The 25,561-nt window shown below is 39.8% G+C and overlaps 1 protein-coding gene across 1 annotated transcript in view; it reads right to left on the bottom strand.

Annotated features, from left to right (window-relative positions):
• The window catches only part of LOC124146903 (low-density lipoprotein receptor-related protein 6-like), a 37,578-nt gene extending 17,097 nt beyond the window's left edge, over positions 1–20,481 (bottom strand). The window contains exon 1 of the mRNA XM_046517454.2: positions 19,762–20,481. Within this exon, the coding sequence (XP_046373410.2) occupies positions 19,762–20,059 (298 nt within the window). The 5' untranslated portion in view covers positions 20,060–20,481. The remainder of the gene's footprint in view (positions 1–19,761) is intronic.
• Positions 20,482–25,561: the final 5,080 nt, after the last annotated feature.

Below are 25,561 nucleotides of genomic sequence, written 5' to 3' on the forward strand. Positions count from 1 at the left end.
AAACATGAATAAGTTTGCATACATATATAAGATAACATATATCAAATCAATACAGGTTAAAAGTTTACAATTACACCGCTGGAGAATAAATTGTACGGGTCACTAATTCTAAAACAATGAACGTAAGGACACCAGAGTACGGCGCCCGCCGGACTTTGCCGAGCGGTGACGACTCCGGGCAATAAAAAGAGAGGGAAGCGGTGTGGCCGCTAGACCGTGACTAGCCTAGTTTTACGACCCGGTGACACCGCAGTGTCGTATTGTAAAACTTACAAACGAGGCAAACATCCGTCAATCCATATTTTCAAGAGGATTTCTGCAGGTGGGATGGTAATTTTGCAGAAAATAAAAAAAGGTTGAGAACAAATCACTCCTTACGTGTTGTTTCATATTTATTTCCAACTGCTACTATTTGTTCATGAAAAGGGAATAAATAAGCCTCCCTTTCTTGTTATATTCTAGTCGATAGCCCACACTCTTTCTATTATATCGAACATCAGCCCTGGGTAAAGAGCTTTAAGTTCAGGTGAACGCGACACATGTCAAGTAACGTTGCCTCTCTACTTCTGTAGCCGTTCATCTTTCAAGTGACAAAACAGAGATCCAATTTACCGTTAAGATAAAAGGCATGGAATGGTATTGTACATTATCCAACTCGGATATTTGCCTTTCACCCTAACACAAGGTGTAATGTATTCTATTGATTTCAACTCTTAACCCATTATGTTGTCAAGAGGTTTTCAAATAAGCCAGTATTATGTAAAAAACAAACGTTTTGAAAAACCTATAAAAAATGACATGTATACTGAATGATTAAAATAAGGGAACAGAGTAGCAGAATATACTACTGTGTTCACTAAACTTGTTGCGACATCAAAACTGGTAGTTTCTGGTGTATAATGATCGTTATAGTATCGCACAATAAATTGTGATCTTTGTTCTTCGTAGGGAATGTCACGTGAAATAATCTACGGTAATCTTTAAGACGTCGGATGTTGCGTCAAATGATTTCTATCATCTATGTGGCAGTTAGACTAGTGCCAGAGAAGGATTAAACAGTTGGCTGAAAAGGATAAGCCAAGAAGAAAACTTTATCATGTTTGAGTACTGACTGTAGGACTACATTTGTCCTTTTCGAGTACTCACTGCAGTGATCCAGATAAATGGCGTATCGGCGTATTGTACGTATGAGAACTGTCAAGTACGGAGGGACTGCAAATTTCAACCATATCAAATACGACGGATAACAATACTATAGGCACTCGATATTAACTCTTACCGTACCAAACTTCAAATGTACAACACTAAGTCTTTGAATGATGGGGTCGCAAAGTGTGGTGAGGACTATCCAATCAAATGTGCCTACAAATTCACGCAGAGATGGTCAACAAATAGTCACACACATTTTGAACGACCTATAATCAATGTACTGGTATGTAGGACAGGTACCGAGAAAAGTCCTTTGTCCTTTGGTATGTTTACAGGAAGGGTGCGCACAGATTTCCCAGTAGTGGAAGGCGCCGTCATTATCTGTGCAGAGTTGCCTCCCTTATGTGTATCTGGATCCTATTATCGTGAGTTCGAATCACAGATTCGCCCTGGTTACGGTCATCGGTTCGTCAGCATCATACCCGTGCCTGTGTATTTTATGCCCCGCCCACCCACCCATATCATCATTATAATGGATAGAGTTATTGATGCCGTGAAGCATTCCAATAAACTTGGTGTCACAGCTTGTTGTGTCGAACATCGTATAACTCGATGTATTTACGTAGTTCCCTTCAACTTCGACACAACAGTGTTTGACTAATATCATATGTACGATATTGACAAATAGTCTCTATTTATACTCTAATTCTAATATTCTACTAATTTAGTTATATGATCTATCTCAATTTTGAAATGGCGTGTTCGCCAGACTATAAAGAGAAACCTTCAGAGAGGGAACAATTGTCCACTGGAATGTCCCTGGACTCAAATCGATTAATTTTTGCTACGTTTCGGGGACGTTCATTGTGACATTTTCCCACCAAAATCAAATATTTGCAAACACGGAAACCATATTTTATTTCTACAATAATTAGCGTCAAGTATGTACCTGCTTTTCCAGGCAAGGCATGAAATGAAGGTTCCATGTTGAGGCTCTGTCTGACACGTAAGTCGATGTCACAGCGGTACTTATACGCGTCACTATACAAACAGAAGCAGCAGCAAAAGTTCACTTCAAACCGTGCAGAACATCGAATTGCTATAAACTATAAACAATTCAATCGAAAACACGGAAAAGAAATTGCAGCTTGGTGACATTGATACACGGGCCTGATTTTATGAGCGTTATTATGTCAGAACATGACGTCATGGTTGTGATATGCGGGTATGCGTAGTCACTCTAACTCTTTGATGTTGCCGTGGTTGTTTACCTTGTTAAGCTGACTGTTATTTGGACAAGCGTTTATAACGGTACTGTGCACGGTAGGGTAACGGTTTTATAATGCACATGAGCGACTCCTTGTTTAGAATACACGCCCGATAGAGTCGAAACCAATATTCACTATTACTGTCGGTTGATTGCTGTCTAACTAATGGCAAGATATTATGAATGATCAACTTATCTATTATAAATGTAGCGATTGTGTATTTATAAATACAAATATTCACTCTATAACGGTGGAAGAATTTACATCGAAACGTCGATACAATTGAAGTTGATTTTCCATACAATCTTGTCATATTAAACTTTTAAATGTCACTCAAAGAATTCTTTACACAGTCGTCTAACCGTCTGTGAACCGTCTAACAGAACCGTCTATTTACTGTCACATATTCGTCTATTTACTTTCACATGATCGTCTATTCACCGTCACAAGTCGTCTTTTCACTTTCATATGAACTTCTATTTACTGTCACAGTGTCGTCTACGTACGGTCACAGAATCGTCTATTCACTGTCACATATTCGTCTATTTACTGCCACAGAGTTGTCTATTCACCGTCACACAGTCGTCTTTTCACTTTCACATGATCGTCTATTCACTGTCACAGCGTCGTTTACGTACGGTCACAGAATCGTCTACTCACTATCACAGAATCGTCTATTTACTGTCACAGAAGCGTCTATACATTGTCACAGGGGTATCTATTCACTGTCACAGTTTTTGCCAACTATTACAATCACTATTCATAGCAAGTCGCCACAAGTCATGCCCTTTCACACATTTCCCGCATACAATAGAAATAATTTAGCGCACCCAGTGCACCTCCTTGTCTTATCCATTAGATGCACACAATGATTAGTACTTCCACACTACTTACAGCAAATGCGACCACCGAGGGGCATTAAAGTAGGACGTATTTAGAGCAAGTGGTTCACACTGAACCATTTCAGTACAGAGTGTTTGCATTGAACGTTTATAAACGTCTGATGCTGTCTGTAACCCCATGTACCAAAGCCCAAATACTTGGCACTAAGTTCTGTCCATCGTGAAAAAAATGTTATCATTTTCTTATTTGTGAGTGAGTGAGTGAGTGAGTAAATGAGAGAGAGAGAGAGACTCAACGATGATGCTTATCGCTAGCAAAATGAATATTTCTTTAAAGGCGCACTTTGCAATATTTGTCATTACTGTATACGTCAGTAATATTCATTGTAGCCGGAATGGCTTGTTTTCACTTTATAAGCATAAGCACACATACACATGTCTTCGTTTATTAATAATCGCGATATTTCGTGATTCTATTTCAAGTGCGAGGACCATATAGAAACCGCATGTCTTTAACGCAAACTATCCTATATTTCACTTAAATATAAGTACCACTGATGTAGATGGCCTCAGTAAAGTTTTCAAAATGATATCAGATGCAATTTCTTATTGCGAATTGTACCATGTGATCCCGTGTTGTTCAGGTGAATAGTTGACTTGCCTTTGCATGTGTTTGTAACTTGTGCCACAGGTGTGGCAGGATACGTTCAGCCCTTCGCGAAGCCCTGATACCATCACTATTTGACACACGCTCATGACACAGTCGAAAACATGCAACGGGCTTTTTTTTATCAGCGACCCTTTTTGCGAACAGCTGGTGTCAACACTTATTTCAGTGATCGATTCATATTGTTTTGATAGCTATTTTGCCTTTTACGCTCAGGGGAATCTGTTTCGGGTGATCGAGACTGCTCCTTTTCTGACGTTGACGTTTTATATTTTATGATTTGGGAAAGTTTCCCGATTTTATTCGCACTCATTCAAAGTTGACGCCATGTTTACTAAATGTCAATAACCTACAGCCACCGTCACGACCGTTTTACAGTACGCATAAATCGATCAGCAGCAGAAGTTGTTTTTTCTTTCGGGGTCAACGTCAGTTTAATTCAGATTATCGATAAATTATCTTGTGAAATACTGAAAATCTTAACAATTCATACACAAACTCAAAGTATGAAGAGGCTATTAACCAAAGAATTACCATGTACTTTACTGGGCTATGACGCTCAAATTTCGAACCTTCAAACTCTACAATCATTTGTGGTTGCGGTGCTTTTAGTAATGACTACTCGTGAATAATATTGCATGTCCATTAAGCCCACTCCTGCTGTTGTGTTTTAAAGTATATTCACTGTCACAATCGCAGGCAGTCAAAGATCAAACTGTAACACGTTTCAACCCTTAAGAACGCGGATTCAACTTGGATCGATCCCGGTCGAGATCAGTTAGGTCCACGTGAGAATATTTATTATGTTTGCTTCTGTTGTGGGAAATAGCGGAAATGAAAGATTACTTGGCACTCTAACAACTTGTTCTCAGCTTTAAAGGATTTTCAGAGTGTTAAAATGTCTTTTGTTGCAAAGGGCTGTATCCGACAGTTTTGAGATACACGATCCATTGTGAAGAATGTCTATGAATATATCTTACTAAATATGCCTATGCCTATTTAGAGTGTACGCACAGTTGGAATCGCTAATGGATTATAAGTAGCGATAGAACTCATTATTGATAAGAATAAAATGCCATTTACAGAAAATAATCTGATTCAAACTGTTCGTTTCTAAAAGACCCAAGGTCGTTTTCTCTTGAGTCAATTTGGTCGTGGTTGGAAGATATTTTAAACCTCCATCAGTACGACAATACAAAAATTGGAGTTAATATCTACATAAAAAATCATTATTATACTTATTGGAATATTGATTTGTATGTGTCTGTGAATAAAACGACGATTCTGAAGTTATGAATTACTTTTTGATTTTAGCTAAATGTATTATACACAGATCTAAAGTTATTGGGAATGACTGTCATTTTTATTTATTCCGACAAGATTTGTGTTTTCGCTACAATTTAGTGAAGTATGCAAGTAATCTATTGCATCCAAACTAAAACCTGTTCTTGATGTCAATAAGTAAATGCAAAAATAATAAACAAATATGCTCGGTGTAAGAAAAAAGACAAATATCAAACACAAAAATAATGTTTTTTTGTTACTTTAAAACGAAAATGCCGTGATGTTGTTGTCATAATCGTTACATGTCCCCATGCCCCCTATCCTGAATAGATTGTCGGGTGAAGTACGCTTCTTGCAGTGATCTATATTTACTTTATTGAACTGTGTACGTTGCGATGAGCATGCATATAACGTTGTCGCGATCTACTATCATATATGTTACGTTGTAGTGATATATTCCGTTACCATGTATTGACCTATATTTATTACCGCCATATTACTTCTACGTACTACCGCATGCCTATAAACGTTACAATTTAGTGACCTATATATGTTTCGTTGCAGTGACCTATATACGTTACAATGTAGTGACCTATATATGTTACGTTGCAGTGGACTGGATATGTTACGTTGTAGTGACCTTTATATGTAACGTTGTAGTGACCTTTATATGTTACGTTGCAGTGACCTATATACGTTACGTTGTAGTGACCGTTATACGTTACGTTGTAGTGACCTATATACGTTACGTTGTAATGACCTTTATAGGTTATGTTGCAGTGACCTATATACGTTACGTTGCAGTGACTTATATATGTTACGTTGTAGCGACCGTTATACGTTACGTTGTAGTGACCGTTATACTTACGTTGTAGTGACCGTTATACGTTACGTTGGTGTGACCGTTATATGTTACGTTGCAGTGACCTATATACGTTACGTTGTAGTGACCGTTATACGTTACGTTGTAGTGACCGTTATACGTTACGTTGTAGTGACCTTTATACGTCACGTTGTAGTGACCGTTATATGTTACGTTGCAGTGACCTATATACGTTATGTTGTAGTGGCCCATATACGTTACGTTTTAGTGGACTGGATATGTTACGTTGTAGTGACCTTTATATGTTACGTTGCAGTGACCTATATATGTTACGTTGTAGTGACCTTTATATGTTACGTTCCAGTGACCTAGATATGTGACATTGTATTGACCTAAATACGTTACGTTGTAGTGACCTTTATATGTTACGTTGCAGCGACCTAGATATGTTACATTGTAGCGACTTAGATATGTTATATTGTAGCGACCTTTATATGTTACTTTGTATTGACCTTTATATGTTACTTTGTATTGACCCTTATATGTTACGTTGTAGTGACCTACATATGTTACGTTTTAGTGAACCGGATATGTTACGTTGTGGTGATGGGGATAATCAAATAGAAATGTTAATGCCAAGTGTTAGAACAAAGAAAAGTGTTGACGAAAACATCTTAGCAAGAACGTTTATGTCTGCAAAACGTAATACCAAAACACATCTAATAGTTTGCATGTGCCTCGTTCGCCACACAAGTGCCAAGGGTGACTTTCCTGATTTTGGCACTTTCAATGTAGGTCTATTAATCCCTGTGGACCATTCCGCTTATTATGACCTATACACGTTACATTGTAATGACTTATATATGTTACGTTGCAGTGACTTATATATGTAACGCTGCAGTGACCTAAATATGTTACGTTGCAGTGACTTATATATGTAACGTTGCAGTGACTTAAATATGTTACGTTGCAGTGACTTATATATGTAACGTTGCAGTGACCTAAATATGTAACGTTGCAAGTATCCATACATGTTAAGGTGCAGTGACCTATATATGTAACATTGCAGTGACCTGTATATGTAACGTTACAGTGACCTGTTACGTTTTAGCGACAAATATATGTTGCGTTGTAGTGACCTGTATGTGTGTAACGTTTCAGTGACCTGTATATGTGTTACGTTTCAGTGACCTATATATGTGACGTTTCAGTGACCTATATATGTGACGATGCAGTGACCTATGCTACGTTGTTACGTTGGAGCGATATATATATATATATATATATATATATATATATATATATATATATATATATATATATATATATATATATATATATATATATATATATATTGTTTCGGTTGAGCGCCATGCTGGTACCGTAACTAACTACCTCCAGCGCCAAAATTTAAAATTTCACCATAATGCAATGGCCAGCCATGAGTCCTGAACTTTCCATCATAGAGCACGTCCAGGTCAAGACCGGAAGAGGTGAACGCTTACGTCAAAGGTCATCTGCTACGTCAGGGTAAACGGGCCAGGCGTTTCAGTAGGAGTGGACAAGAATCGGACCATGCCACGCTGTAGAAACGAATGTGTGACAAATCGTGGGGGGCAGAGCCCATTCCTCACCAAGTCATCTTAACATTCATTTTTTATCGCAAATTCATTTTGTCTTTTGTGCTTGTTTGCCCACTTGCACTACACAGCCAACGTGTTCTACTGATTGTCATGTTACACCTTGTCCTTCCGTGTTCCTATCCATCTATTACCATCACTGGATACCTCTTTGTATTTCTGTAATCATCTATTATTTTCGAATATTCACTACATTTTTGACGTGCTTATGTTACCTTGTAGTGACATAGGTGTGTTGCGTTGTATTTATGTAATTAGTACCGCATGATTTAATCATATTCCCGATAATTATTTTGGATTATTTAAACGTAATCATTAATTATTGCCTATATATCACAAGTTGTATTTGTTTCACGAAAACCCGCGAGAGCATTGCTATCAGTGTTCTACCTTCCGATATGCTCTGACAATGATTTGATATTACTATGCCATAACTCTTCCTGTCATGACTGAGGTGAGGAGCCTAGTAGTTAAGGCGTTCGCCCGTCACGCTGAACACCCGGGTTCGAGTCCCACATGGGTACAATGTATGAAGCCTGGTGATATTGCTGGAAAATTGCTAAAAGCGGCGGAAAAAAAATACTCACTCACACCTGTCATGACTTAAGGCGTCCTCGCATCTGCACGGCTGGATTGTGACAGTGTCGACACAGACGACTTGAATATAATGGATTGCTTACCCACATGGGATATGTTACATGCAATCGGGAAACAAGGGCTATTTAACAGCAGTGTCCGTAGAGATTCAAGGAAAGTAGGTTTCTGTGTTTTTTTCATCCACGAACATAATGCTCATACCTTATTTATGAATCAGTTGATTTGATTGCTGGTAGAGACAAATGAACACCAAGTGTGTAAGGAACCATCCCTTTTGATATTCTACTGGATGCCTGCTGTTTTATCAAGAACAAAAAAATGTCCCAGAAAATGCCTACAAAAATGTCTGCCACAACAAAATTACATTGTTGCAATGCGTTTTTTCAAAACAAATATTTAGGCTTACAGTTTTAATATAAAAAGTATCAGGTTTTGCATCTGTAGCTGAAAAGAATATATATAATATACAGTACTCTTAAAAAAAGAAACGCAAAATCAAAATGATCACAAGGACATGCAAACCGGGGAAAAAAACGACTCGGAAAAACGCACCCAGTGCATTAACAAAAGGGCCATGGAGCTGCACTGTGAACGGTATTAAAATTCAGGGTTTTTGATTGCCTGGCATCTGCGTCAATCTAATAGTGACAGTTCAACAACATGCCAGGATTAAGTGCAAAGAAACAACGTCATAGGCCGCTTGCAGGCAGGGAAATCAGCTGTTGCCAGGGTTTTCAATATAGCGCCAGGCACCATCACAAGGCTATGGGATCGGTTTCAACAACATGGGTCAACATGTGATCAGCCAAGGTCGGGACGACCAAGAGTAACCACCCCCGCCGAAGATCGCTACATCCGACTGCGCTCAACTGCGATGGAGATATGTCTGGTTCAGCGACGAATCAAGATTTCAACTCCGTCGAGGGGATGGAAGATCGAGTGTCTACAGGCGTGGGGGAGAACGTTACGCCGGAAACTGCGTACAGGAAGTGGACAGGTTTGGTGGAGGTAGTTGGCGGCTATCTCTCATCATGGCAGGACAGGTTTGGTCCATATCCAGGGCAATCTTACGGCTCAGCGATACATCAACGAAATTCTCCTACCACACGTCCTCCCAATTGCAGCCAACGGCAACGGTGTATTCCAGCAGGACAACGCTCGACCGCATACAGCACGGATCACTAGAGCCTGTCCACACAACAACAACGTTGATGTTCACCCCTTTCCCCCCAGATCCCCGGATTTGAACCCGATAGAGCACCTGTGGGATGAATTGGATAGACGGCTACGCCGACGTCAACCACAACCTCAGACGTTGCAGCAGTCAGGTCGCTATCGATTCCAACGTGGGACATACGCCTTATTGATGGTAGCTGACCTTCACCTTCGAGTTTTCCTATGTACCGATAACTGAGATGACTACAATCACCAAGTGTTCTCTCCACAACATTTTGGCTAAATATCTTGTTCGGTTCCTCGTATAAATGTATTTTCCTACCTCACACAAATCTTGCTTTGCGTTTCGTTTTTTGAAGAGTATATTTATATGTCTTATGCAATTGATCACAACAGTTGTATGCAAAATATGTTCCTGTTTTCATGCCATGCTATATTGTGTCTCAAGACTCTAGGAGCGACGGGGTGGCCAAATGGTAAAGCGTTCGCGCCTCACGCCGTAGGTTCGGGTTCGCTTTTCCACATGGATACAAATTTGTGAAGCCATTTCTGGTGTCCTTCGCCGGGATGTTGCTGGAATATTGATAATTGCGGCGTAAAACCATACTCACTCACTCCATCCAAAGACTCAAATTTAAAATTTAACAACCACCTGCGGCCATCCGGTATCAAAATAAAACACACTTATACTTCACCAAAAGTAATAATACTTTCTACATCTACTATAATAACTAACGGACAAACTGTGTTTTAAAATAAAGTGATGTAAATGTTATGTTGTTGAAAATAACAACAGAATGTTTGGTCATTCGTTTGATCAATGTTTTATCATGACAAATTCATTGACAAAACCCATACCTGGTATGAGGAGACAGAGAGATAGGACCTATAAAAGGGGTGGTGTAACAACTCAATTAACAATGTCAATTTCGGGTGTGACCACCATTTGAGTTGACACAGGCGAAGCAGCGGTGGCGCACTGACGACACTAGGTGATTAAAACAGCCTAGTTTGGCCAAAATGTGCTTGCGTTGCCAGCTGATTCTGGTCCTGTCGTAGGCGTGGATCCATCTCATCTCAGACATGTTCTATGGGGGAGAGGCCTGGAGAAACAGCCGGCCATGGTAGTACGCCAAATCTTAAGAAGTCTGTTACAACACGTGCACCATGTGACGGGCATTATCTTGCTGCAACGTGACGTTACCTCCCTGCATTTGCACAAAGGGTAGAACATGATCTCGAACGATGTCGTCCCAGTAGCGTACGCCATTTATTTGCCACAAACAATGAGTTGTGTTCTTCTATGACGCTGTTGAGTAACGCAAGGATCACTAAAACGTTTTCCTGCACTCCCGCAGACCCCTGCCGGCCACCAACAGCTGTCCAGGAGACACCTGGACTCATTTGTGTACAGTATTCTGTTCCAGTCTTGTCTTCTGTACCTCTGCTGAGCACTGTATACACCAAACTAGGCATTCCTGACGGTGACTTGGAAGCAAAATTGGGCGTATCACTGGACGTAGGGAACGGATGTTGTGCTCCCTCGCCGGCTGCTTATGGTTTTGCCACTAAGAGGTCTCAACCCAGTAATTGTCTGTGCTGTTTATGTGGCAGTTAAGTATCGTTTCCGTGGATGCATCAACCGAATATGGTTGTCACGTGGATGTGACGGCGTGCGTGGATGACCGGTCCGTGGCAAGTCATTAGTGTTGCCCACTTGTGCCATCGCTTAACTATTTCTAGATCAATTAATGTCACGAGTGTCAAAGTAGTAAAGTAAAGTAGCACATATGTAAAGACATTCACAAAATAATGACACAGCACGAATTCAGGGACTGTAACGTGTAAGTATAGGCTGTAACGTGTAAGTTTAGGCTGTGACACGTTGGTATAGGCTGTAACATGTCAGTATCGGCTGTGACGTGTAAGTATAGGCTGTGACACGTTAGTATAGGCTGTAACGTGTAAGTATAGGCTGTAACATGTCAGTATCGGCTGTGACACGTTAGTATAGGCTGCGACACGTTAGTATAGGCTGCGACATGTTAGTATAGACTGTTACGTGTAAGTATAGGCTGTGACACGTTAGTATAGGCTGTAACGTGTAAGTATAGGCTGTGACACGTTAGTATAGGCTGTAACGTGTAAGTATAGGCTGTAACACGCTAGTATAGGCTGTGACATGTTAGTATAGGCTGTGACGTGAAAGTATAGGCTGTAACGTGTCAGTACAGGCTGTGATGAGTGGGTAAAGGCTATGACGTGTAAGTATAGGCTGTAACGTATAAGTATAGGCTGTAACGTGTTAGTATAGGCTGTAACGCGTGGGTATATGCTGTAACATGTAGGTATAGGTTGTGACGTTTAAGTATAGGCTGTAACGTGTAAGTATAGGTTGTAACGTGTGAGTATATGCTGTAGCATACTAGTTTTGGCAGTGACGTGTAGGTAAAGGCTGTGCCATGTAGGTATAGGCTGTAACGTGTAAGTATAGGCTGTGACGTGTGAGTATAGGCTGTGGCGTGTAAGAATAGACTGTGGCGTGTAAGTATATGCTGATTTGCTGCTAAAGTTGTTGTAAAGTAACTACGTATTGACGACACCACTTTGCTATGTTGTTGTGAAGTAACTACATATTGACAACACCACTTTGTCTATGTTGTTGTGAAGTAACTACGTATTGACGACACCACTTTGCTATGTTGTTGTGAAGTAACTACATATTGACAACACCACTTTGTCTATGTTGTTGTGAAGTAACTACGTATTGACGACACCACTTTGTCTATGTTGTTGTGAAGTAACTACATATTGACAACACCACTTTGTCTATGTTGTTGTGAAGTAACTACGTATTGACGACACCACTTTGTCTATGTTGTTGTGAAGTAACGACGTATTGACGACACCACTTTGTCTATGTTGTTGTGAAGTAACTACATATTGACAACACCACTTTGTCTATGTTGTTGTGAAGTAACTACGTATTGACGACACCACTTTGCTATGTTGTTGTGAAGTAACTACGTATTGACGACACCACTTTGTCTATGTTGTTGTGAAGTAACTACATATTGACAACACCACTTTGTCTATGTTGTTGTGAAGTAACTACATATTGACAACACCACTTTGTCTATGTTGTTGTGAAGTAACTACGTATTGACAACACCACTTTGTCTATGTTGTTGTGAAGTAACTACGTATTGACAACACCACTTTGTCTATGTTGTTGTGAAGTAACTACGTATTGACGACACCGCTTTGTCTATGTTGTTGTGAAGTAACTACGTATTGACGACACCACTTTGTCTATGTTGTTGTAAAGTAACTACGTATTGACGACACCACTTTGTCTATGTTGTTGTGAAGTAACGACGTATTGACAACACCACTTTGTCTATGTTGTTGTGAAGTAACTACGTATTGACGACACCGCTTTGTCTATGTTGTTGTAAAGTAACTACGTATTGACGACACCACTTTGTCTATGTTGTTGTGAAGTAACTACGTATTGACGACACCGCTTTGTCTATGTTGTTGTAAAGTAACTACGTATTGACGACACCACTTTGTCTATGTTGTTGTGAAGTAACTACGTATTGACGACACCACTTTGCTATGTTGTTGTGAAGTAACGACGTATTGACAACACCACTTTGTCTATGTTGTTGTGAAGTAACGACGTATTGACGACACCACTTTGTCTATGTTGTTGTGAAGTAACTACGTATTGACGACACCGCTTTGTCTATGTTGTTGTGAAGTAACTACGTATTGACGACACCACTTTGCTATGTTGTTGTGAAGTAACGACGTATTGACGACACCACTTTGCTATGTTGTTGTGAAGTAACTACGTATTGACAACACCACTTTGTCTATGTTGTTGTGAAGTAACTACGTATTGACGGCACCACTTTGTCTATGTTATTGTGAAGAAACGACGTATTGACAACACCACTTTGTCTATGTTGTTGTGAAGTAACGACGTATTGACAACACCGCTTTGTCTATGTTGTTGTGAAGTAACGACGTATTGACAACACCGCTTTGTCTATGTTGTTGTGAAGTAACGACGTATTGACGACACCACTTTGTCTATGTTGTTGTGAAGTAACGACGTATTGACAACACATCTTTGTCTATGTTGTTGTGAAGTAACTACGTATTGACGACACCACTTTGTCTATGTTGTTGTGAAGTAACGACGTATTGACAACACCGCTTTGTCTATGTTGTTGTGAAGTAACTACGTATTGACGACACCACTTTGTCTGCTATGGTGTTGTTAAGTAACTACGTATTAACGACACCACTTTGTTTTCTATGTTGTTGTAAAGTAACTACGTATTGCCGACACCACTTTGTCTGCTATGTTGTTGTGAAGTAACTGCGTATTCACGACACCACTTTGTCTGCTATGTTTGATCAGATGGTCAGGCTCTGTGATTTGGGTGTTACATGTCATCGCACCCCAATGGATCGTTGCTTGTGCTTGACCCTGACCAGTTTGCTGGCAGGCTGATCTAGCTATAAGATTGTTGACTTAAAATAGCATTCACTCACTCACTGATAGAGGCAATAAAACCATGTGACAGTTTAGCTTCCAAGAGTATTCTTGGTATCTTTCTAATATCTTGACCTCCCAGTGATTGTTATTTCCACTTTTACTTCTGCATATTCAATGAGGAGAAAATAATATTTAATCACCCAGAAATCGAGAGGAGATGCTTATCAATTTGAGTTTGCGTGTATAAATATGTTACAGGAAATCTATGCCATATGTGATATTTACACTAATATCAAATCTACATTTGCAGATGGGGCAAGAATGTTGATGACTTAATGGATGATTAGAATGCATGACATCTCTATGAAATACTGTGTTGCAGTGTGTTTCGCTGTTCATTTTTAATCGGAAGTTATTTTTAAATGGAGCCTGATAAAATCAACTATGCACCGTTTTTAAGTTTTTGCCCACAACCTAATGCACAAGACAATTGTCAGACTTTTGCAGAGCGCTGATGTGAGATAAAGCATGTCTCTCTGATCTATTATTGATTGTGTAACTGGGACTAGAGGTTTGGCAAATGCAAATGCAGTGCATCTGGATACCGGGTATGCAGTGCATCACGAAACTAAACAAAGGTTACATATGATTGACTGCAATGCCCTTCTTCAAGAGGATTATTCTAAGAATAAATGCGGCCCAAAGGCACCGAATGTCTTTGAGACAAGGGTGATTGAACGACTCGAATCAAACTTACCTGATTGACCCGAGATTGTAAAAATGTAAAACGTTTGTGAAACAACGTGCGAACGGGTACGATGAAAACAGGCAAAGGGTCATAATCGAGGCGAACCAAGTGTTCGAATTATGGCTGGAATTATGGAGTTATGGAGTTATATTTTGGCTGGAATAACGAGTCAATGCATAGTCCAATCGCGAAACGAAATCGACATCCGGTTTGTAGATTTTCGTGCAGATTTCGGTCGATGGCAGGATTTGCAAAGCATGTGTACCGTCAACTTAGCGTCAGTAGATATTTTATTCCAAATCTGTTCATGCTTTTAACCAAGGAACTCACGTGATTTGATGCACTTCGCGGAGTATGGCCCGTTTTATTATAATATGGATCTTGATTATCGATCAGATCGTCTTCAAACGGCGAAATCTGATTGGTCAGTAGGAGGAACAGAGTAGTAACCATGCGCTATGAAAATGGTGTATCATAATTCACGCGTTATATGTGTCCATGAATGAGGTGTATCATAAAATACCTGCTTTATTGCGTTCATGAAAGCGGAGAATCATAGAGAACGTGCTATCGGGGTCCAATTGTACCTGTGCATATTTACTGATTTTCAAACATAAGATGTATAATATACCCACCAGCAGTTGTTTATTATGCGTATTTTATTCAAATATTTAGAAGTTTTAAATCATTTTTTTTCTTTTAAAAAGAAGACCACCAGTTCCCTTTTAGGAAACATATCGCTATCTAGACATTTTAAATTGCTTATGATTAAAATCACTGAGAGGTATAGTTTATTTTCTCCTCAGTTTATATATGAGGGTACATTGTATCATGAATCACGTGACACATATATCTGAGGGTATTGTATCATGAATCACGTGACACATATATCTGAGGGTATTGTATCATGAATCACGTGACACATATATCTGAGGGTATTGTATTATGAATCACGTGACACATATATCTGAGGGTATTGTATCATGAATCACGTGACACATATATCTGAGGGTATTGTATCATGAATCACGTGACACATATATCTGAGGGTATTGTATCATGAATCACGTGACACATATATCTGAGGGTACATTGTATCATGAATCACGTGACACATATATCTGAGGGTATTGTATCATGAATCACGTGACACATATATCTGAGGGTATTGTATCATTAATCACGTGACACATATCTGAGGGTATTGTATCGTGAATCACGTGACACATATATCTGAGGTTATTGTATTATGAATCTCGTGACACATATATCTGAGGGTATTGTATCATGAATCATGTGACACATATATCTGAGGATACATTGCATCATGAATCACGTGACACATATATCTGAGAGTATTGTACAATGAATCACGTGACACATATATCTGAGGGTATATTGTATCATGAATCACGTGACACATATATCTGAGGGTACACTGTATTATGAATCACGTGACACATATATCTGAGGGTATTGTATCATGAATCATGTGACACATATATCTGAGGATACATTGCATCATGAATCACGTGACACATATATCTGAGAGTATTGTACCATGAATCACGTGACACATATATCTGAGGGTACATTGTATCATGAATCACGTGACACATATATCTGAGGGTACACTGTATTATGAATCACGTGACACATATATCTGAGGGTATTGTATCATGAATCACGTGACACATATATCTGAGGGTATTGTATTATGAATCACGTGACACATATATCTGAGGGTATTGTATCATGAATCACGTGACACATATATCTGAGGGTATTGTATCATGAATCACGTGACACATATATCTGAGGGTATTGTATCATGAATCACGTGACACATATATCTGAGGGTACATTGTATCATGAATCACGTGACACATATATCTGAGGGTATTGTATCATGAATCACGTGACACATATATCTGAGGGTATTGTATCATGAATCACGTGACACATATATCTGAGGGTATTGTATCATTAATCACGTGACACATATCTGAGGGTATTGTATCGTGAATCACGTGACACATATATCTGAGGTTATTGTATTATGAATCATGTGACACATATATCTGAGGATACATTGCATCATGAATCACGTGACACATATATCTGAGAGTATTGTACCATGAATCACGTGACACATATATCTGAGGGTATTGTATCATGAATCATGTGACACATATATCTGAGGATACATTGCATCATGAATCACGTGACACATATATCTGAGAGTATTGTACCATGAATCACGTGACACATATATCTGAGGGTACATTGTATCATGAATCACGTGACACATATATCTGAGGGTACACTGTATTATGAATCACGTGACACATATATCTGAGGGTATTGTACCATGTATCACGTGACACATTTATCTGAGGGTATTGTATCATGAATCACGTGACACATATATCTGAGGGTATTGTATAATGAATCACGTGACACATATATCTGAGGGTACATTGTATCATGAATCACGTGACACATATATCTGAGGGTATTGTATCATGAATCACGTGACACATATATCTGAGGGTATTGTATCATGAATCACGTGACACATATATCTGAGGGTACATTGTATCATGAATCACGTGACACATATATCTGAGGGTATTGAACGTCGCTATATAAGTGCAATAATCTTGGACGCGACGTTAAACCCCATTTCACCTCACCTCACCTCACCTCTGAGGGTATTGTATCATGAATCACGTGACACATATATCTGAGGGTATTGTAACATGAATCACGTTACACATATATCTGAGGGTATTGTATCATGAATCACGTGACACATATATCTGAGGATACATTGTACTTTGAATCGGTTGAAAGATACATCTGAGGGTACATTGCATCATGAATCACGTGACACATATATCTGAGGGTACATTGCATCATTAATCACGTGACACATATATCTGAGGATTTACTTCCTACATATCAGAGGCAGGAAGGCGATTTGTAGAAAATTTGCTGCGTGAAACCCCGTAAGTCCAGTCTAACGAGGTTTCAATGTATTTTTGCCATATTCACGTTGCTTGTGTATTTGTCTGGATTAACGAATCAAGGGTAGGAAGTAGTACCGTATTCGACAAAATAAACGCCAGGGGCGCTCTCAAAAATAGAAATGGGGGCTCTTATTAGAATATTATTATGGTGAAAGATCGTAAATTTCGTGGTTAATGCTGACAGCCTGAAATGAAATATTTATATACGACAGATATATTTTTCCGTAATTTAATTGCCCATAATTGTGGGTGCATATAACACACGAGTGCGTCTTATACAATCTTGTGTACATTGATCAATCGGAAGGGGTGCTAATTGGGATTGTTCCCTGGCCAAAATATCAGCAAATATCGCCGTGGGCGCCGGAGCGCTTATTACGTCGAATACGGTATGCCTTTTATTATAGATAGTCGTTCGCAATAGTAGCCTACTGGGATGCCGTTTATATAAATGGGGTCCGGTATTACAGGGGTTTGGTTTATTCCACATTCAAGAGTTATAACGTCTATACTGTCTCAGAACATCGAACGTGTCTTTACGTACAGCACCTCGTGTGATACCTCTCGGTGACTTCTCCTGGTAATTTCAAAAAAATATTTTGCTGCCCATCAAACGAAGCGATTTGACAACAGAAGCACAGGTATTTGCGTCCGAAACCCCTTATTTAGCAAAACAATTATCCATATTTCTCATCGATAAATATCAAATTAACTATCATTTAGTGAGTGAATGAGTTGGGTTTAACGCCGCTTTTAAAAGCATTTCAGTTATATCACGGCGTGTCAGCTTAATCTGGGAGGAAAGCCCGAAGTGATGCAGGTCTTAGACGTTTACCACTTCGGTGAAACCCACGAGCACGGGTATGGTGCTGACAAACCTAGAAACCTAATCGGGCCGAACCGGGATTCGAACCCACAATCATAGGTTTCTGGCGTGCCCAACTCTGCGCAGCGAATCGTGACGCCTTAGACGACTGGGCCGCCCGTGCCCCCACTATAACTGAGATGACATAAAGTTTGCTTCGTTCATGTACAGGTAAGGAGGCAGGCTCTGATAAATTTGCATTTCTCAAAAATTTGGAACAGTCCATTCATGGTTAACAGACACACAGTATGCGTATCTCCTAAATAAACCATGACAAAATTAGCGCGAACTTAATGTCAATGAAGTGCCATTGGTTGCGTACAATGTTTAAAGCGGGTTGTCGATTTGACTTAAGCAAATGCTGATAATACTTGAGTATTATAATGAGTATGGCGCTGTTTTTGTTAAAACAAAAGTGAAATACACTCTCTCGTGTTTGCTGTCCAATATTTATTGTAGCACTTGTGCAACTCAGCATTTTGCAGGCTATGAGTGTATATTTTACTATTTCGAAACGCTTACGGACATTAGCGGACAAAAGTAACCGTGCTTCATGTTGTTATCGAAAACAACAGGGGACAGCGCGACAAACCCTAAAAGAGAGGTTGTGAAACACTCAATTAACAATGAGCGAGTGAGTGAGTATGGTTTTACGCCGCTTTTAGCACGGCGGGGGACACCAGAAATGGGCTTCACACGTTGTACCCATGTCGGGAATCGAACCCGGGTCTTCGGCGTGACTAGCGAACGCTTTAACCACGAGGCTACCCGACCGCCCCTTACGGACAATGATCTAGAAAGAAGTACAACACTGCTTTTCGCATTGATGCACCGTCAAATCAGCTGTTTCAATCAGACGTTGTTAATATGATTTGAAACCACTGATTGACTAATCTGAATCGAGTTTTTTCGATGGTAGAATAATTAAATTGCAAATGTTTCCAATTTACACAATGTGCATACCTGATTTTACGTTTATACACATGTACCTCCCTAAACGCTAATAATAATAAAATTCTTACATAAAACATACTATCTGGATCAAAAAGGCACGAATGTCTAACGGTAGGACTAATTGTAGGACCTAGATCTACACTTTGGCATGAAACCAATAATTTTAGCCTTGCCCCCTTTATAATGTCATACCCAATACTTACCATAATACAGTGAATGAATCTCGTCAACCAGGGTATCCGAGCTGTTGATCTGTTTGTCGACCAGTTTACAGGCATGACTCTCGGTGTTGAAGAAGAAGGAGATGCAGACACTGTTTGTCGTACACAATGATGCACAATGACGTTTTGACATCACTGACGTAAATCCCACTGTGACCTCATTCTGTACTGTCTTCCCGTCAAGATCCCATTGTCTCTTGTATAGTTTAAACCGTTTACCATCTTCCTCGAAACTACTGCTAATAAAAAGAGTGAACACGCTTAACCACAAGAACTTCATCTTCCACAGCGACGATTCTCCATCAGAGATCCTGTTTTATCCCACTGGACTATGGTTTTGTAAAAGAAACAAGTTTTCATACATCTGAAATCCTGAGTTTCCTCATTGTCATGTGCCGCTACGGAGTTTCCTTGTATGCAATTAAGAAAATGAAAAACAGTTTCAACCTTCAATACTTGCCACGAGCATAGAATTCAGTTTCAATAACTCCTTTGTTTCGCCTTGTTGATTGACTTCTTATTCCAATTGTAAAATGGAAAATTCCAGGTGCATGTTTGAGTTGAAGACGTTCCGGTGAGTAATTAACTTTGTTTTTCTAAAAGTTATTTTCACTCAGCAGGTGGACGTTGTCACGCAACATCTACGCTCTCCAGTCGATGTACACAATATGGAAAGCTGCGGTAAATTGGACGATACCGGTGGCGCATCGATCTGCTTTGACACACAATTGCAATAACTCTCAGGGGTTCTGATTTGTATGGCTGTACTGTTTGTAGTGGGTTATTGGGTTTCAAATAGAGCGTATTATGTATTTATTTATTCATTTATCGTGTTCCTTCTAAATGTTTGTGCGTATGTAGGTTATTGAGTCATAATATTCCCAAATGTTTCATGATATAATTTGCACAAAGGGCATGTAATTAAAAAAAGACTTACTAAAATGCATAGCTTTATCCATACTCGGGAACTGCTTTGCAAGGAACATCCACCTTTCTTCGACTTCAGACATTGGTCACGTACGTATTTCGACAACTGTATTGGATTGAACATGGGTTGTATCCCTGTCATCCCCAATTATTTCCTCTGAACCTATCTATGGAAACATCGCCATATTTCCAAAATGTGTCTCCCCAAGACAAGACACAAGACACTAGACACAAGACACTAGACACAAGACACAAGACACTAGACACAAGACACAAGACACTAGACACTAGACACAAGACACTAGACACAAGACACAAGACACTAGACACAAGACACAAGACACAAGACACTAGACACAAGACACTAGACACAAGACACTAGACACAAGACACTAGACACAAGACACTAGACACAAGACACAAGACACTAGACACAAGACACTAGACACAAGACACTAGACACAAGACACAAGACACAAGACACTAGACACAAGACACTAGACACAAGACACAAGACACTAGACACAAGACACTAGACACAAGACACTAGACACAAGACACTAGACACAAGACACAAGACACTAGACACAAGACACTAGACACAAGACACTAGACACAAGACACTAGACACAAGACACAAGACACTAGACACAAGACACTAGACACAAGACACTAGACACAAGACACAAGACACTAGACACAAGACACAAGACACTAGACACAAGACACTAGACACAAGACACAAGACACTAGACACAAGACACTAGACACAAGACACAAGACACTAGACACAAGACACTAGACACAAGACACAAGACACAAGACACTAGACACAAGACACTAGACACAAGACAAGACACAAGACACTAGACACAAGACGCACGAACTCATAGCTTTTGGATATGTCACGTGATGGTAGCTATAATGGGTTTTACTTTCCTTCCACAATCTATCAATGACAATGTCGACAGAGAAACTGTGCTTCATGTAAAGTTCATTAAAAATGAATTTGTTCTGAAATTAATTAATGTGTCTTTCAACATGTTCAATACATATTCATGAAGTCATTGCTGTACTGCCACGGCAGGCTGTTTTTCAAGACTAACGAATGTTTGGGATGAGATGTGCCGACGCATACGACGGGACCAGAACCAGCCGGTAACTCTAGCTCAGCTGGGCCAATCTTTGGTTGATATTTGGAACAACATCCCCCTCGCTGTTTTCTACCATCTGGTGTCTTCAATGCGCCGCCGCTGCCTTGTCTGAATTAACTCAGAGGTGGTCACATCCGTAATGACATTGTTAATTGGGGGAGGTCGGCTAGCCTCGTGGTTAAAGCGTTCGCTCGTCACGCCGAAGACCCGGGTTCGATTCCCGACATGGGTACAATATGTGAAGCCCATTTCTGGTGTCCCCCGCCGTGATATTGCTAAAAGCGGCGTAAAACCATACTCACTCACTCACTCATTGTTAATTGAATGTTTCACAACCTCTCTTTTAGGGTTTGTCGCGCTGTCCTCTCTTGTATTTGATAACAACATGAAGCACGGTTACTTTTGTCCGCTAATATTAATAATAAACTTTTCAGACTTGAAGTGGTATCAATTCTCTTTGAAGTTGAGCTAAACCTATGAGACCTTTTGGTTTATAAATTTACTGCAGAAAGAATCTAAAGATCAAACTTAGACTGGAGTTACCTACTTTTGAAACCAAATAAGGCAGAGCGGTTGATAATTTGTATTCTTAATGAGTGATCTACAGTAAACTACGGTTATAACGAACTCAAAGGGACCACCCATTTTAGTTCGTAATAACCGTAGTTCGTTATAAGCATATATGCAACACATGGCCGGGGCTAACAAGTAAGTTCGTTATATCGGTCAGTTCGTTATAAGCGTGTTCGTTATAACCGTAGTTTACTGTAGTTATAAAGTGATCGGCATTCTGTTATAAAGTTCGAATGCAACTAGTATATGGTTTCTGAAACTGGTTCATGATATTTAGTTGTCAGCACAATTCCTGCTTTCCATTCTTGCAATGAAGTGGTAAACGTCTAAGAACTGCATCACAAAAGTGTTTGACTCTCTTTTATCAAGCTGACACGTCGCGAGATAACTCAATACATGTTCTGTTTAAAGCTGACAGACAACTACAAAACGACAATTCCGACATGCATTTGAAATGACACAAAAGGACAACAGTTAGGGAGGGGTGGGTGGTTGTATCGAAATTAGATATATTTTCAGTTACTGCTTTTGTCTGCTACAAAACCAGATATCTTTTAATATAAATCTGTGAGCCTGAATTTTTATCGATATAAACCCAGCACACACACACAATATATAATCTGTATTGGCGTTTACAATAGCCTCTGTTTTACGTCACTGATGCAGTCAAATAATCACAATACATGTTCCTGGTATGGAAATGATTGCTTACTTTCAAACCTTTTATGGATAATGAACGGATGATATTGAGCTCAGATACGAATCTTGACCGATAATGAACTTATTAGCTCATCTTGGAGCACCCTATGATTTTAAATAAGGGTTTTCGTGCTTACCAATATTTGATAAATTTGTTTTCTACTCATGGTGAAGTCGAAACTGACTTTCACTTTCTCCAGTGGATCATGGACTTGTTGTTCTCTATGCTGAGTGTGCCTGAAATGTGACTGAATATCCAATCACCATATCTATCATGAAACTGGCACAGCACATGTAGCAAGAATCGATATATGATTGATATCGAACGCTGGGAATTAATTCATACACAAAACATCGTCCAAAGCTAATGATAACGTTTTAAAAAAATACGTCATTTTTAACCTTGTAGGTGTCCATTATTAAAGTGACAATCAAACACACCTTCCTTACAGAATTGTTATGCATGGGTTATCACCAGTTGTAACTCACAAATCCTAAGTAATTTTGTAAAGTGCGACCAAGTTCGTTGTTATTTGAAAATCAACATCCCCAGTTACCAATAGGTTATCACATGAACGAAATCACCGCTCAGAGGACCACGCTCGCCCTGGTTCTACCATTATCTACTGTCTACTCGCTGCCAGTATCCACTGGTCAATGGTTCCTGTCTGAAATTCGGAATAATCAATGAAGTATTGACGGTAATGTAAAACGCATTGAGATTGATTTGTTCCAACGAGCCCTGACGGGGATCAATCTCCCCGCTCTCTCAGCGTAAAAAATATAAATCAAAACATCCCCAGTTACCAATAGGTTATCACATGAACGAAATCACTGTTCACCACGCTCGCCCTGGTTCTACCACTATCTACTGTCTACTCGCTGCCAGTCAAGGGTTCCTGTCTGAAATTCGCCTTATCATGGTCTTCTTTTAAAATTGATGAAGGGGAACGGTTGGCCCAGTCATTATACGCGCCGTAATACGAGTAAAAATTGCGTCCCTTAGGCGGACCAGAATCCTAAGATCGTGGGTTCGAATCCCAGATCCCATGTTACTTGCATGTATTGCATTTAGCTGTTTGTAAGCTATATCTGAGGTAACTAAGAACCACCTCTCCACAAACGAAACGCATTAAAGTTATCAAATGGTGAGAGAGCCTTTGCCGTAATGACTTTAGGCATTATGGTCATCGTGTTCCTTTCCTTAAGTGATATTAAGCAGAACGCGACATCGATGTCCAAATCGTTGAATCCTCCTCATTACATTGTGCAGCGTTGCGCCCCATAGGCGTACCGGAAACCTTTGCTCGTGGCTCGAGTCCTATATTCTCACTTATTATGTGTCCACTTGAAAATTTCAAAATGTTTTAATCTGCATCACTTCGGGCTTTTCTCCCACATCGAGCTGACACGCCGTCAAACAATTGAAATACTGTTCAAATCGTCGTTAAACCCATCTTCCCGAGGCAAGGGAGTTACCTGACTGTAAAAGTCCAGTTTCCACCCTTGCCGGACTAGTATGGAATTCTGGAGTCACATCGTCTAATCGTCCAATCAAAATCAGGCTACGAACTAGACATCCGGTTCGTAAACAACGTGGATTTCAACATCCAGATTTCGATCGAACTTCAGGATTTGTAAGTTTGTGTACCGCCAACTGAGCGTAGACAGATATGTTTTAGATTAAGTTCTTTCACGCTTTTAATCAAGGTGCTCACGCGATTTGATGCACTTTGATGCAAGGTAAGACCCGTTTATTACGATATAGATATTTATTATCGAGCAGATCGTTTTGACTGGGCGCCGCCGTTTTGTCTGAAGCAAATGCAAGTGATATGAGAGATGGAATGTGATTGGTCAATAGAAGGAACAAAGAAGGGGCATAACTCGTAATAGCCATTAGTGGCGCTACGAGCGAGCCTGGAAATTCCACCATAGTTCGGCAAATGGTGGAAACTGGTTTTCTGTAGACAGTTGTAGAAGATGTAGTCAGGACTGGTACAATCTGACAGACACATGCATGCACATCGCTTTAAGTGAAATAATCTTAAACGCGACTTTAAACCTCATTTCAGCTCACCTTTAGACGTCTCAAAATGACGCTGCTCGAAGATAATATTGAAGGTTGTTGTTGGATATTCACGTATTTAATTTTCAAAGCGAACTGGGATTTGAACAATCAACGGCTCGACTTGGCAGCAGCGTTTTAGACAAATGCCACCATTAGGCCTTGAAAGACAAAGTTCATCAAGACAACAGCAACAGTAGCTATTGCACATGGTCATGGGCCCTACATTTCTTTCTTCGGTTTAAGGCGCGTTGAAGAAAAAACATATATGAAAACTCGGTCTTATGTGTCAATAACGTATGGAATAATCAATGAAGTATTGACGGTAATGTATAACGCATTGAGTTGGGTTTATCCCAGC

Source organism: Haliotis rufescens, unplaced genomic scaffold (genome assembly GCF_023055435.1).
Source record: "Haliotis rufescens isolate VD_foot unplaced genomic scaffold, xgHalRufe1.0.p SCAF_6, whole genome shotgun sequence".
NCBI classification, from domain to species: domain Eukaryota; kingdom Metazoa; phylum Mollusca; class Gastropoda; order Lepetellida; family Haliotidae; genus Haliotis; species Haliotis rufescens.